The sequence below is a fragment of the Temnothorax longispinosus genome, chromosome 6 (assembly GCF_030848805.1).
Source record: "Temnothorax longispinosus isolate EJ_2023e chromosome 6, Tlon_JGU_v1, whole genome shotgun sequence".
Classification (NCBI taxonomy): Eukaryota; Metazoa; Arthropoda; class Insecta; order Hymenoptera; family Formicidae; genus Temnothorax; species Temnothorax longispinosus.
This window is the reverse complement of record NC_092363.1, coordinates 9989858-10004238: the sequence shown is the minus strand read 5'-3', so window position 1 is coordinate 10004238 and position 14381 is coordinate 9989858. Positions and strand designations below refer to the sequence as shown.

At 37.0% G+C, this 14381-nt stretch overlaps 3 protein-coding genes across 4 annotated transcripts; all 3 read right to left on the bottom strand.

Annotated features, from left to right (window-relative positions):
- Positions 1-893: 893 nt before the first annotated feature.
- On the bottom strand, positions 894-3277 carry LOC139814905 (uncharacterized). Its single transcript, XM_071781426.1, has 3 exons — positions 2210-3277; positions 1102-1824; positions 894-908 (listed from the first exon to the last, which is right to left on the bottom strand). The coding sequence occupies exons 1-3, from the start codon at positions 3275-3277 to the stop codon at positions 894-896; spliced, it is 1806 nt and encodes a 601-aa protein (XP_071637527.1).
- A 123-nt stretch (positions 3278-3400) lies between these two features.
- LOC139814904 (uncharacterized) lies at positions 3401-4012 on the bottom strand. The gene has a single exon (XM_071781425.1). The coding sequence runs from the start codon at positions 4010-4012 to the stop codon at positions 3401-3403; it is 612 nt and encodes a 203-aa protein (XP_071637526.1).
- Positions 4013-7271: 3259 nt separating this feature from the next.
- LOC139814128 (uncharacterized) lies at positions 7272-12988 on the bottom strand. 2 transcript variants are annotated; one of them, XM_071780174.1, is made up of 7 exons: positions 11549-12988; positions 11253-11409; positions 11058-11178; positions 10717-10980; positions 10463-10604; positions 7663-7681; positions 7272-7579 (listed from the first exon to the last, which is right to left on the bottom strand). In XM_071780174.1, the coding sequence occupies exons 2-5, from the start codon at positions 11259-11261 to the stop codon at positions 10489-10491; spliced, it is 510 nt and encodes a 169-aa protein (XP_071636275.1). In that variant the 5' UTR covers positions 11262-11409; positions 11549-12988; the 3' UTR covers positions 7272-7579; positions 7663-7681; positions 10463-10488. The 2 variants fall into 2 exon arrangements, with proteins under 2 accessions (XP_071636275.1, XP_071636276.1); XM_071780175.1 differs by lacking the exons at positions 10463-10604; positions 10717-10980; positions 11058-11178; positions 11253-11409; positions 11549-12988 and adding an exon at positions 8888-10455.
- Positions 12989-14381: the final 1393 nt, after the last annotated feature.

Sequence of the window (14381 nt, the reverse complement as noted above, 5' to 3'; positions counted from 1 at the left end):
GCTGCATGTGATTAAATATGGCCATGCAGATCTAGCGAGATAAAATTGTATCCAATCAGATCTGACTTTACTTGAATTTCAGATCTCGTTGTATCTCATTTTATCAAATCAGACATGGTCAAATCTCCTCCATTTTTTCCTAAGATGAGATACAAGTGCTCTCACTTAATATTGAATTAGACCTCCAAAGCATATAACGTAGGAAGCCAAAGTAACATAAGATTTGCTCAATACAGTACAACATACATGAAATTAATAAATCGATCGAGATAACATTTCCCAATACGATATAAAGCAACCAAAATGTATAGAACTGTACAAATAAACAACTTAAGACTAACGCACTTATATAACTAACGCACTATAATAGTAAACTACTTACGGCTAACGTACCTAGAGTCGGTCCACTAACCGACCACTTAACATCTAAACTCGATACAAAAATAAGAAGAGAACAGCAAGTAGATATGTTCAGTCAGATTCAGATGTCAGCAGAAATGATCGAAGAAAACTCTTAAATGATACCAACGACGATGCAGATGTTATACTGTCAGGAAGCGAGTGCCAGAAATAAATTGCGGAGATATGAAATGAGTTCTTGTATGTTACTGTTTTATGGGCAGGAATATGGAAGGCTTGAGTAGAGGCGGCCAGACGCTCGGATCTCCTCAGCAGTGGGTCAGGTACGGTGAAAAGCTCACAAAGGTAAGAAGGTGATCGCATATGGAGGATCCGATACATCTGGCAGCCCATGAAGTAGAGTCTCCTATTTTCGACACGAAGCCATCCCAATTTACGCCTGTACGGTGTTATGTGCTCATCACGCCTGAGATTATATATGAATCGAATACTGCAATTTACTAGTCTCTGTAATTTAATATTTAACTCGTCGGTCATGCTATGATAAACTAGACAGCAATAATCAATGTGAGGCAATATTAGGGTAACAACTAGTTTTATCTTAAGCTCAATCGAGAGAGAATTTCTGTTGAATTTGAGACTATACAGTGCGTGATGGACCTTTTGAGAAACGTGGATGACATGCTTCTTCCAAGAAAGATCTGACGTAAGGATGACACCAAGGTTCCTAACTTCACTCACAAAAAGTATTGGCGTGTTGTTTACCACTACAGGCTGTAAGAGGTTTAGATCGATGGTTCCAATGTGAGCTCGACTACCAAATATAATGATCTTAGATTTGTTCGGATTGAGCTTTAGACCGTTTACACCAGCATAGTCAAAAATGGCCTTGGCATCCCTAGTAATCAATTCAAGACCACGATTTATGTCGGCCGGTGGACATGAGAGATAAGCCTGAACGTCATCAGCAAAAAGCATAGGTGTATAGGTGTATAGCAAAGCACGCGTTATATCGTTGATATATAAGGAAAACAACGGAGGACCGAGCACAGAGCCCTGCGGTACTCCAGATGATGTGAACAGCCACTCTGACACGTTACCAACATCATCTACCACTGCCTGAGATCGGCCTGTAAGGTAAGAAAAGAACCACATTATAGCTTCGTCAGAGAACCCAACCTCTTTCAGCTTTAAGCAAAGCAGAGGATGTGGGACAGTGTCGAATGCCTTGCTGAAGTCGAAGAGTATCATTATGGTTATATGTCCATTATCAATCGCGCGCCTGATATCGTCACAGACCCTCAGGAGAGCAGACTGAGTGTTGTGACCCGAACGGTAAGCAGACTGTCTGGGATTTAACAGATCGAATTCGTCTAGATATTGTGTGATCTGCAGGGCCACAATTTTCTCGAAAATCTTCGACAGTTCAGGCAAATTTGCTATTGGTCTCGTGTCAGACGGAGACTGTGAGTTTCGAATTTTCGAATGTGAGCGAATTAGTGCCCGCTTCCATTTTAATGGGAACGTGGAAGTCTTCAACGATCGGTTGAACAGTGCCGTAAGCACTGAAGAAATCACTGGCCAAGCAATACGTAGAATAAACAACGGAATGCCGTCCGAACCTGACGCATACGAGTGTAGAGGGGCAGTCATTAGAAGCCTATACACATCGCACGGAAGCACGGCAGAAAATTTGAACTGCGGTCGTAATGTTGGTCGAGGAATCTGGGCCATGGCGGCGACATTCTGCCCGTGAGCATGGCAGCTGAGCCCTAGAGACTGACGCAAAGTATACATTCAGCTGATCAGGTGTAAAAAAGTGTAGTGGAGAGACTTGTGTCTGCTTTACCAGACCTAGTCGCGCGAGTTCTCTCCATAGCTTAGCCGAGTCGGTGATTCTGACAAGCGAATTAAAGTGGAATTCACTCTTGGCCTGCTTGATATCAACGTTAAGTTGATTCCTAAAGTGTCTGTAGGCAGAGTAGTCCAGTAAACAGTCCGATCGCTTAGCCTGTTTGTACATTTTATTTTGAGTGTTCAGACGTGTTTTGAGATCATCAGAAAGCCACCGCGTCGGTGGCCTCCGCACCGCAATCACATGCGCAGGGGCATGAACATCGAGTGCCTCAGTCGTGGCATCCGACAACGCACTGCAGAGACCATCGACACAGTGACCTCCATCCGCATCGGTGATGGCTTGAACACGCTCAAGGTACCTGGGACTGTTCATAATAGACCTGAGGCAATCACGGAACTTATCAGCATCAATATCTCTAAAGTTACGTCTTTTAATAGAGCGTTTGGAATCGAACTCAATGCCAAGTGAGAGCCTCACCTCTATCAGATCATGACCGGCAATAAACGGACTATCAGACTTGGTCAGTTTTAGGATCTTGTCACTATCATCCACAGCCAACACATCGAGCCATGAGTCCGCCGTGGCTGTATGATACGTTGCTCCGGTATTTACAATGTTCATCAAAGTGCTAGACATTAGGAGGTCACGCAAGCAGTTGGCCTCGAAATTGGTCGACAAGAGGTTGCAGTTCAAGTCACCACCGATTATGATATTTCTATACATATGTGAAGCACTCGTCAGTGTGTCGAAGAATTCATGTGGAAGAATGCCCTTAGGTCTTCTATAGACCGATGCGAACAGTACCGACTCGTCGCTGGGCAGACGAATCTCAACAATCAAGTATTCAGGAGAGTTAAAGTCAACTCTTGGAGAAACAGCGACAATCTTAGCTTTCAATGAGTCGTGAATGAAGCAGGCAACGCCTCCGCCTCGCCTACCCTCGCGATCATGACGAATCAAGAAATAGCCATCCAAGGCCACAAGTGCATCGGAAACTTCAGAGTGCAGCCAGGTTTCAGATACGGAAATGACATGAAAAAAGTTGGTGGCAAAATGCATTCTGATAACATCAATGTGTCCTCTAAGGGAATTGGCATTGAATTGCGCCACACAAAACTGAGACGATTTCACGAGTGATACTTTACGATTAGCAGAAGGCGTCATGTGGTGATGTCGGGCTGGTCAAAGTAATTTGGCCAGGCCCGACTCGGAATCAATATTAATCGTGGGCTTGCCGTCTGAGAGTCTTACACATATTCTACCACGCTTTATCCACACGTACTTGTAGGATTTTTCCTTTGCAACACGCCTAGTCGAGTTTAATAGATCGTATGTGGCCTTGGGTAGCATTTCGTTTACATAAATTTTGCGATCCGAGTCGTTTCCGCATACATCACTCTGTTTGAGTACTCGCCTAGTACGCATCTTAGACATAACCTCATCACGGACAGCGCATGCTGTCAGTGTAACAGCAATCGAGCTAGTCTCGGCCGCACGCGAGGAACGATCCCGATCTGCAGCCGGAAGTGCCTTCCGAACCATAGGTCTCACGTTTATGACACGACACATGAGATCTTTAATGTTAAGGGCCGCGAACACGTTATGTACTAACTCCAACGGTGTAACCGGTAGCACGGCAGGCACACCTGAGATGACCAGCCCATTGCTTACTTGCTCATTAGCAATAGGGACAGTCGGTGCAGACCTCAGTTCCCTGAGCTCTACAACCTTGCGCGCCAATGCAGAGACTGTTTGTTCAAGCGTAACTATACGTTTACTGTTTTCCAGCACCATATCAGCAATGCGCCCAAGATCGTTAAGCTTATCCGTTATCTCTCTATTGGTCCGCTGCTGACTGTCAATGAAAGCCCCCAATCTGTCACCAAGTCTCTGCAAAAGCTCGTTCTAGTCCGGGAGCCAGCTGCCATTTTAAGTGAATTATTTTAAGAAATCTGAGATTTTCGGCTAGTGTTCAATTTGGTCTGCTAATAAACAAAGTGAACGTCAGCTTCCATGGTAACGGTGGGTGTTGCCGTGGCAGCCACCCACACACGTATAATTATAATAAAAATAAACCGACATAAAGAAAGCTGAGACTTTGTTTGTACGTTTATTATGATCTATGATCTATGAAATAAACGGAAAATAATAGTCAGCTGACTTCATGGTGGGGGGTTGTACGTCAGCTTCTCGCCCAAACATGCGAAAAATATGCGCTGAGTAAACTTATACTAAAAAAGCTGAAATTTGGGGAAGTTATAGTCAACTTTAACAGTTTCACGAAAATAATTGTCCGCTGAATTTTTTGCGGTGGAAAAGTGCTCAGCTGACGACTGAAAGATACGGCGCATCGCTATGCGCGCGGGCGCGTGACATTCTTCACTGCATCAGCTGAGCGCTTTTCCACTGCGAAAACCTCAGCGGACAATTATTTTCGTGTAACTGTTACAGATAACTATAAGTTTACAAAGTTTTAGCTTTCTTGGTTTCAGATAACTTGATTTTTATTAATAAAACGGTGCGTATATGCGCGCGGGCGCGTTGCGTCTATCTCACGGCATCAGCTGCTTCTCTCTCACGCTAAATTATGCTATTGATTATATTCAAATATGTAATTATATTTAACGCATTTATATTGACAAAAATAATTTTTTATTTACGTTTTTTTTTTTTTTAAATACGTATGAGGTATGAGACATTTACTCTTCAGTCTTCCTCATCATCGCCCTCAAACTCTTGCTCGCTTTCGTGGTCGCTGTAATCCGATATCGATCATCGGCGTCCGATCCTCATCATCTGTAAGCAAATATAATAAATAATATATTATTACATAAAAAATAATCGCATAAAAAAGTTTTAGTTTTATAATTTTAATACATATATAATATAATAATATAATAACGCAAGAGCAAAATTTTGAAATTAATTAGAATATTATTTATAAAAAGTGTTCACGTTATAATAAAAAATTGTTTTAATTGTTTATAAACTGTATTTTTAAATTAAAAACAAAACTAATCTAAAAATTACACTTGAATAAAGAAATAGTGAAGTATAATTCTGACCTGCAGTACTTTCTTTTTCTTCCTCGATGGTAATATCGCCAAGAGAAGGGGGTAGCTGATCGCCGTCGAACCATTTGAACAAAAATTTGTTGTCCTTTTCTCTCCAGCCGTAATCAGTCGGGTGCAATTCAGTTGGAACAGCAAGATGTGCATGGGCCCAAATATTAGCGATGTACGTCGTCCGAAGCAAATGTTGGTGCAGTTCGATTTTGCAAGGCGGTAGAGCTGACCCGTCTATATTTTTTGCTGCCAGACGAAATATGTCATCGTTGTCCAGGTAGTCGCCGCCGGACCCAGGGACGTTGTGGTGGGAGCAAAAGGGAGCCTTTCAAACTATAAACCGTTTACGGATATACCTGTAGCGACGGTCCTCTTAGTCAGCTGGGCTACAATTGTATTCGATCATAAAACTCCGGTGTTTATGAGCGTGTAGCCGAGACGAGGAAATACATCTCTGTATCCATAAATATTTACTTCTGGCATTTGCATGTGTAAATGTTTATTATTTATAATATTATATATACGTATTTACTGTTTATATTGTCATGTATACATATTTAAGGGTATAATTGAGCGTCAGAGATAAGCAGCTGAGTGCGATAGGCGCAACGCGCCCGCGCTCATATACGCACTGTTTTATTAATAAAAATCAAGTTATCTGAAACCAAGAAATTTGTAAACTTATAGTTATCTGTAACAGTTACACGAAAATAATTGTCCGCTGAGGTTTTCGCAGTGGAAAAGTGCTCAGCTGATGCAGTAAAGGATGCCACGCGCCCGCGCGCATAGCAATGCGCCGTATCTTTCAGTCGTCAGCTGAGCACTTTTCCACCGCGAAAAGCTCAGCGGACAATTATTTTCGTGAAACTGTTAAAGTCGACTATCACTTCCCCAAATTTCAGCTTTCTTAGTATAAGTTTACTCAGCGCATATTTTTCGCATGTTTGGGCGGGAAGCTGACGTACAACCCCCCACCATAAAGTCAGCTGACTACTATTTTCCGTTTATTTAGATCATAATAAACGTACAAACAAAGTCTTAGCTTTTTTTATGTCTGTTTTTTTTTATTATAATTATACGTGTGTGGGTGGCTGCCGCGGCAACACCCACCGCAAATGCGCAAGCTGACGGTCACTTCGTTTAGTAGCAATACTAAATGAACCATACAGCGAAATCTTAGGTTTCTTAATTTTGGTCATAAAAAATGGCAGCTGGCTCCCGGACTATTTCTGTCTTTGTCTACGCGCGCGTGCAAAACAAAGACAGAAGGGGCCCACGCGCAGCTTTCTCTTTCTATTCTGCGCAGCTTTCTCTTTCCATTCCTATATCGCTTTTTCAGCTCGCTCGCGCACTGATCTATTCTTATATCTCTATATTTTAAACACTTAGGGATCCTTTAATGAGGGATGAGACAAAGCCGCCATTAATGGGAGCGGAAGTGACGGCAGGCATATTACGCGTCATTTTTGAATAAAACAAAATAACTGTATCGAAAATATGTCTACATAAATTTAATTCTAATTGAGGAATTAATTCAATTAAATTGAAGTAAGTAAATAAAATTTAATTAAATAAAATAAATTTAGTAAATTAAGAAATTGAGTGTGTGTAAATAGTAACAAACAATAAATACTGATAAATTTAATTTATCACAAAAAGTTAATAAATGCAGTAAATAATGCAATAAATAATTTTTTGTATAAATTTAAGTTTTTATATAAATTTAGCAAATTTGTAAATTCAATAAATAAAAAAAACAGAACAGTTTTGAAAATTATTTTTATACTAAAAATGTGTTGACGCGATAGTCTGAGCAAATGTATATTATTAACTTCTAGCTCTGAAAATTAAAACTTTTTAGAAAATAAGGAAAATATTATGATCAGTAGTTTAATTAACAAAAATTGTATTCTTAATACATCTCCATGTTTTGAGGGTTCAAAAAGAGGATTTGTAATGGGTTCAGTAGTTTTTAAATAATTTAAGAATAAAATAAAGAAAACATTTTTATTTCTTTAATAAGTCAAAAGCGTGATTTCTCGAGAGAAGTATTAGTCTTTGCTTCACTCAAATAAGACAGATATGAACAATTTGCTGACAATTTGAAATAATATATACAATTTAAAATTATTTATAATTAAACTGAATTTAAATTATAGACATTTTTGTTCTTGTTCAAAAAACGCAAAAAATTATGAATACAAAAAATCTTGTTGATTTTAATGTTGAAAATTCATGTATGACGAATAATAATGGTCTGCATGATTTGATTTACACGTTCTTGGGATATTTTTGCCTAAAAATAACAATAAAAATGAATTAATAAAAATTGAATGTTATTAATAATAAATGAAACATGCAGCTATAACAAATACTTACGTTCTTGTGATAATTTTGCCTGAAATACAAAAAAATTTGATTAATAAAAATTGAATATTATTAATAAATAATATTAACCATAAATGAAACATGCAGGTAAAAAATACTTCCTTAACTGCATTAAATGTCAGACAAAAATATCGAAAAAGATTTTTAATTAACAACATTTTTTGTTATAAACTAATTTAATTTTAATGTTTATTAGCCAAAGGCTAATTAAAATTTAAAAAAAATTAAGCAGTTGTCTTTTAAATTATCAAAAGAGAAAAATTATATGTAAAAAGAAAAAGAAAAATAACAATTTAATAAATGACAACTTAATTATATTATGCGATAAAAATCATCAATTTTTTAACAAAAATAACTTTTTATAAAATTAGAAATAAACAAAAACGAAGAATATTAAATTGAGAAAAATCAAATTGTATACATCACTTGTTTGATATAAAAATAAAAAATAATTTTTTATAAAATTAGAATATAAACAAAACAAAAACGAAGAATATTAAATTGAGAAAAATCAAATTGTATACATCGCTTGTTTGATATAAAAATAAAAAATAATTTTTTATAAAATTAGAATATAAACAAAACAAAAACGAAGAATATTAAATTGAGAAAAATCAAATTATCACTTATTTAATATAAACATCCATTGCCATTGTTTTACTAGATTGCACGTTCACAGTCTTTGGTTTATTTAAAAAATCACATTTATTTTTCGATGATCTTAATTTAAACAGACAATATCTAACAATCAATTTATTTTTTAAGTTGTGACAATTAGGAATAGAGTAAGGGAGTTTCTGAAATTGAGATATAAAGTATTGTTTAGCATTTTTAGTTGAATCTGATAAAACTCTCTGCAAGTGGTTTCTAAAAATTTGTTCCATTGCTAGAAAAAATTTAAATGAAATTTTATTAATGAAATATAATGACTCGGCGTTGCGACTACGTTTTAAACATGTTAATTTGGCATAAATATATTTTGTACTTTTTTTTTATCCCACTGCTTGTACGCATATTGCACAACATTTTTCCCTTTTTACGATGGATTGTAATATATAACCGGCGATATAATATAAAATATTTTGTTCAATATTGTTAAGTTGAATTGTTACATTGATAGTTGGTATAGAATATTGTATAATAATACTTTTACTTTGATTACTATTAAGTTTTGTGTTATTATTATTACTATTGTTATTATGCTTATTATAATTACCATTAATATTATTATTATTAATGATATCACAGTTATTTTCCTTATTGCCGTCCTCTTCTTCTTCCTTTTTTTCATCATTAGTTCTAGTCTTTTTTGTATTTCTCTTTTCTAAAATTTCTAAAAACTCTGATAAAAAAGTTCGATCATCTTCCTCATAATTGCCATGGCTTACATTTGCCATATATTGTGATATTGTGATTAGCTTTAAATCATTTTTAAATTGAATGGAATTTGGTGTAGGATGTTTTTGCCGTACAATGCGAAAAACATTTTCTAAGCAATCTTGGCTGAATCTCGAACCCATAACAAAATCAAAACCCTTATTCAGTAAATATTCTGATACTTGAATATATGACGTAGTGGATATCACAGCTGATGTTTGAAATGGTTTCCAACTTTGATCCTTTCCAACTTTTAATTCAGAAAAAAAGTTATGGCTTCTTTGAGAAATGTTATGGTTTTATTATACTCCTCCATTTTTTTTCTCCCCAAAGCAAAGAGAGGATGGCGCGCAGTCATTATTTCAAACCAACGAGCAATATATTTTACAAACCACGACGTAGACTTATATAAAACTTTGTTTTTTTCTTCAGCTAAAAAATTTAATGCTGAGCTAACATCATAATTTAATACGTTAAATGCGCTACTAACCCGCATCTTCAAGAAATTATTTTTTGTATTTAAGTATTCTTCACGAAGCTTTGGTGCCAGCATAAAATCCAAATCTTTTTGTGTTTCAACTAATTCTTGTAGATGACTTATTTCTACTAAATTCGTAGGTAGATTGTACTTATCTACAAAAGTTTGAGATATTTCAATGTATTTATTATTTAAAAATCCACTTTTAATATTTTTAAAACAGTGTGGAATATCACCAAAAAACCATAGTTTTCTTTCTTCATCACAAGGATGCTTACAACAATTAGATACGCGAGAAAATCTACTAGCATTAATACCAAATAATTTCCACAATCCCTGATTTGCACCACCCATATCAGAAGTTATGGCATGAATACGTAAGCCTATGTTTTCACTTTTCTTAATAACATTATCGACGACATCTTTTAAATCTACTCCTTTTAAAGTTTTTGTAGTAAAGTGATAAGCAACTATTTGTTTCCATCGACTAGCAATGCCAGCAAGCATGATAACTAAAGCCTGACAAGCTTCTTGTTTACTTTTGTCAGGTAAAGTCGCTTTACCGATACACTTTTTACTTGAGTTATCGTAAAAAATACCAGGTGTTATACACATTTCATCTAATACTACAATGCAGTCTTTATCGGTATCTTTTTTAAAATAAGATATTTTTATACTTAAGAAATCAAAAACTTCATCAATAAGCCCTGGTTCAAACTTTATATTCTCTAATTTTCTTGTTAATGTACGGACTGAAGGCAATGGATGTCCTTGATTTAACAATTCTTGATATCTAGAATTTCCGCAAGAAAATTTTAATTTATACGCTTTTACTAATGTGGCATGACACCATTTAGGTACTTTCTTATGCTGTCGGTTAATGATTTTAACTTGATCCTCATTAAAAAAAGCAGAAATAGTATTATTAACACATACTTGTTGTTTAAGTTTCTGAATGCGGTTTAGAAATATTTTTTTTGTTTTTTGTGTTGCGTCTGCATTGTCTTTATAACTCGCGCATATCTTTTAACCAATTTCTCCAACTTGAAAATTTTCTTTGCGTCTTCATTATTTTTTGCTGTAAAATTAACGATCATTAAATTATTTAAAATTTAATAGTATATAAAGAAGACAGTGCATAAATAATAATTATATTGATAACAGTTTAAGAAGATAAAATAAATACTTACAACATTGTAACTGCATGTTAGAATCAAATAAAACGTGAATTTCTTGATTTGCCGAGTTAATTTTTTGATCACAACTGTGTTCAGAATGATTGTTTGAAGTTTCCGAGTTAATTTCTTGATTTGCCGAGTTAATTTCTTGATCACAACTGTGTTCAGAATGATTGTTTAAAGTTTCCGAGTTAATTTCTTGATTTGCTGAGTTAATTTCTTGATCACAATTGTGTTCAGAATGATTGTTTGAAGTTTGTTCTTCAATATACTCTTCTAAAATGAAATCAAAGTAATATCATTTACTTGCCAATTTTTTTATGATTTATTATTCGAATAGTATAAATAATTACCTAAAATAGTTGTAAGTGAAGATAAAGGAAGAGTTGGCTGGTCAAAACAATTGGGAACTGCTGTTGGCTTTTTTTTCCCAATTTTTTGTGCATTTTCCCACATTTCATCCGAAAAATGTTTCTAGAATAAGAAATATAAGTTAAATATAAGTTAAATATAAGTAAACTCAAATCACAAAAAACTTGAACACTTACTTCACACATAATGTTGAATACTTTTTAGGAGACCAGTTATCACGCCCCACATTTTTTATTTATTTGCTCTTCGGTTCGGAGAGGTAGGGAAATGGCACATTTTGAAGCCTCTTTTACTTGAATTGCCACAATTAACTGCTTCGCAATTTCGCATTTTCTAAATAATTTATATTTATCAATATTAGTTAATTTGATGATTTATAGTTGAGGTTATGTATTCTCATTTCAGTGTTAAATGATAATATAAAGTCACATTCAATTGTAATAAAATTGGATTTATTAAGTACAATACTTACACTTTTATTTTTTCTCACTTTATCAGTTATAATATTTCTTCCTGCCTCTTTTTAGAGGACAATACGGCCTGTTTTGATTACTTTCCCCTGCGGCCATTAGTGACATATACTATACACTAGCTATACACTTAATATACTCAAAGCGGAAGTATCCCATTAATGGCGGACGACCAATCCGCATCCTGCACCCTCGGTGTCTTATCCCTCATTAAAGGATCCCTATTAAACACTTACCATTATGCGCCGCCTAGCGGCTTCGTTGCAAACTAGCACGGAAAGATGCGCTACCATGCATCTTTCTTAATTAAGAATATTTCATATTTCAAAAATATTTGAAAAAAGATTACAGAACCAATAATAAATTTAAAATATTTTTTAAATATTTTGGAATGATTATAAAACAATAAATAGAGGGTGCCAGCCAGTGAATGAATAAATAAGCGGCGTCTTTTATTCATTAGAGACGTGAAATAAAATTATTATCCGTATCACTTTCAGCATCGATGTAGTTGATTCAATATATTATACTGATTATTTAAAAAAATATTAAAGGTGCTTTTAGAATAAAACATTTAGAAAATAAATGGAAAAGTGACAAAAAAACCGATATACCAGTGAATGAACAGAATTGCCAGTAAATGAACGGCTGCTTACTAATGTATATAAATGTCTTAATTAAAGTTAAATATTATATTTTAACAATCATAGAATGTTATTTTTGTACTGGAATAATACTATAAAGCATAAACCTATGTATCACAAAGCTAATCTAACCTAACCTACTCTACTGAAAAAAATCACGTCACGAAATCACGTCATGAAATTACATCACGAAATCACGTAACGAAATTACGTAATTAATGACATAATTAATCACGTAACGGATTGTTCCAAATCGGTACGTGATTTTAAAAATCACGTAATTTAAAAAATTACGTAATGCTGAGAAACACTGTTTTTTTTTAATCTGGATAAAGTTATATAGGAACTACAAAGTTTGTTCAATTGCTTCTTCGTCGTAACTTATGCATGTAAAACATGATTTAAGCAAAATAAGTGGTTCTAAATAAAAAATCAATACTGTTGTTCGAGATTCCGTTAACGTTGCGCCGTCTGATCAGATGGCAGCATCGATCGGGTATCGACGCCCGATCACCGCGACAGCTGGCGCACGCACGGGCGCGCTCATCGCCAACGTCTTCCTCGCGATATTCAGAGTCGTACAAATGGCCGCGCAGTGATCAGACGCACGACGTGTGCTCTGTGCATTTTCGATTGTGACTACACATTGAAGTGCCCACCGCAGTGATTACAACAGCTGCCGAGATACTGCATTAACATGTAAAGCGACCGCTCATCCAGCTCTACTCGGGTACATCAACACGACGACTCAGGCTCACATGTGCGCGAGTGCCGACCGCCACGTGTCTCACCGGCTCACGGGCGGTTCATCGAAGAGGACGGCAATTAATATAATTGCCTCTCATTTACACGGACTATATAGACATCTCATTTTGTTCACCGCTCATCACTCTCAGGTCAGATTGTATCAATTTTGACGCATTAAAGACGCATTAAAGACGGCTCAGACTGTGGTCTGAGTTACACAAAAATAAAGTGAATATTTAGTTAACACTTTCCACGCGCGTCCTTCTCATCCCGCTTCCATTGCCGGGATTAATCAGCGATTTCGCGAACATTTGGTCCTTCGAGCCGGATGCGTGGAACTTAAAGTGTAGCTCGGACACAGATCATGCGAACAGGGCATGCCTTTCACGACATGCCACGTGGACATTATCGCGCGCTTCCGCGAGTGAAGGACAGACATTCTCACGCGCGCTCGCGAGTGTTACGAAAACATGTTCACGCGACCCCGCGAGTGTAAATAGACATTTTCACGTGCTCAATACATGACATTGTAGAATCTCGATTCGCATAGTGTTTTTCTCACGCGTCTCTCGAACGTTCTCGGTTCGTGCAGCATTTCTTACACGTGTCTCGACATTTCTCAGGTATTTCATCGTGCGCAGCTCAGGGACGGCTCAACATGACGGAACCCGCAAAGGCGGGTACGGGCGGTACGGAGATCACGACGCCGCTGCTCGAGGTACCACCGGCTCGCACATCGGAACGCCAAGCCTCACCCGTGCGCTTGTCCACGGAGCTCATCCTAAATGAACCGACTGGCAACGGTGCGGAATATTGGCGACACGCTGCCAACTTGTGCAAAGGACATGCCGTTAGAGGAGGTCATCCAAATCTCAATGCATCTCGAAGAGGCGAACAAGGCGTTTCTCAAGGAGCATGCATATCTTGAAGCCTCACAGCCGTCGGCGCTCATTCAACAGCAAAGCGCACGTTGACAGCTCAGCATGTGGCAGCTCAACCGGCCCGCACGGCAACATCTAATTTACCCGTGCAATTGTTGCAACGGCACTCACTTCATTGTGATGTGCACGTAATTTAGGGATCTTTCAACAGGCAATCGACAAAAATTAGTCATACCACGGAGGCTTTGGTTCAAATGCCTCGGCCGCCACAACGGTCGCTCATGTAAAGGCTCACGGGGGTGCAAGAAGTGCACCAACCGACACGATGCTGCATGAGGCTCATCAGTCGAACTCATCAGCGAAGCCGATCACCAGCTCAGCTGCGTCAGCTCAATAGGAAGATGGTGCAATCGTCGCTCACTTATCTTTGGCCCGCTCATTACACTCAACATTACTACGGCCCTGGCTCAGATCAGCTCATCTGTTCATACTCAATGCGTATGGCTTCTCATCGATTCAGGTTCAGAACTTACATTTGTTTCAGAATCTCTCGCTCGTCAGCT

Bases quoted from the DNA above. Each gene is read 5' to 3' on its own strand.
- LOC139814905 (XM_071781426.1), bottom strand. From the start codon at position 3,277: ATGCATTTTGCCACCAACTTTTTTCATGTCATTTCCGTATCTGAAACC. The intron at 1,825-2,209 runs GTAAAGCAGACA...CGAAACTCACAG, and splicing joins AACTCGCGCGACTAGGTCTG to TCTCCGTCTGACACGAGACC.
- LOC139814904 (XM_071781425.1), bottom strand. From the start codon at position 4,012: ATGGTGCTGGAAAACAGTAAACGTATAGTTACGCTTGAACAAACAGTC.
- LOC139814128 (XM_071780174.1), bottom strand. The intron at 10,981-11,057 runs GTAATTATTTAT...ATTTCATTTTAG, and splicing joins TTCACTTACAACTATTTTAG to AAGAGTATATTGAAGAACAA. The intron at 10,605-10,716 runs GTAAGTATTTAT...TTAATTTTACAG, and splicing joins TAACATGCAGTTACAATGTT to CAAAAAATAATGAAGACGCA.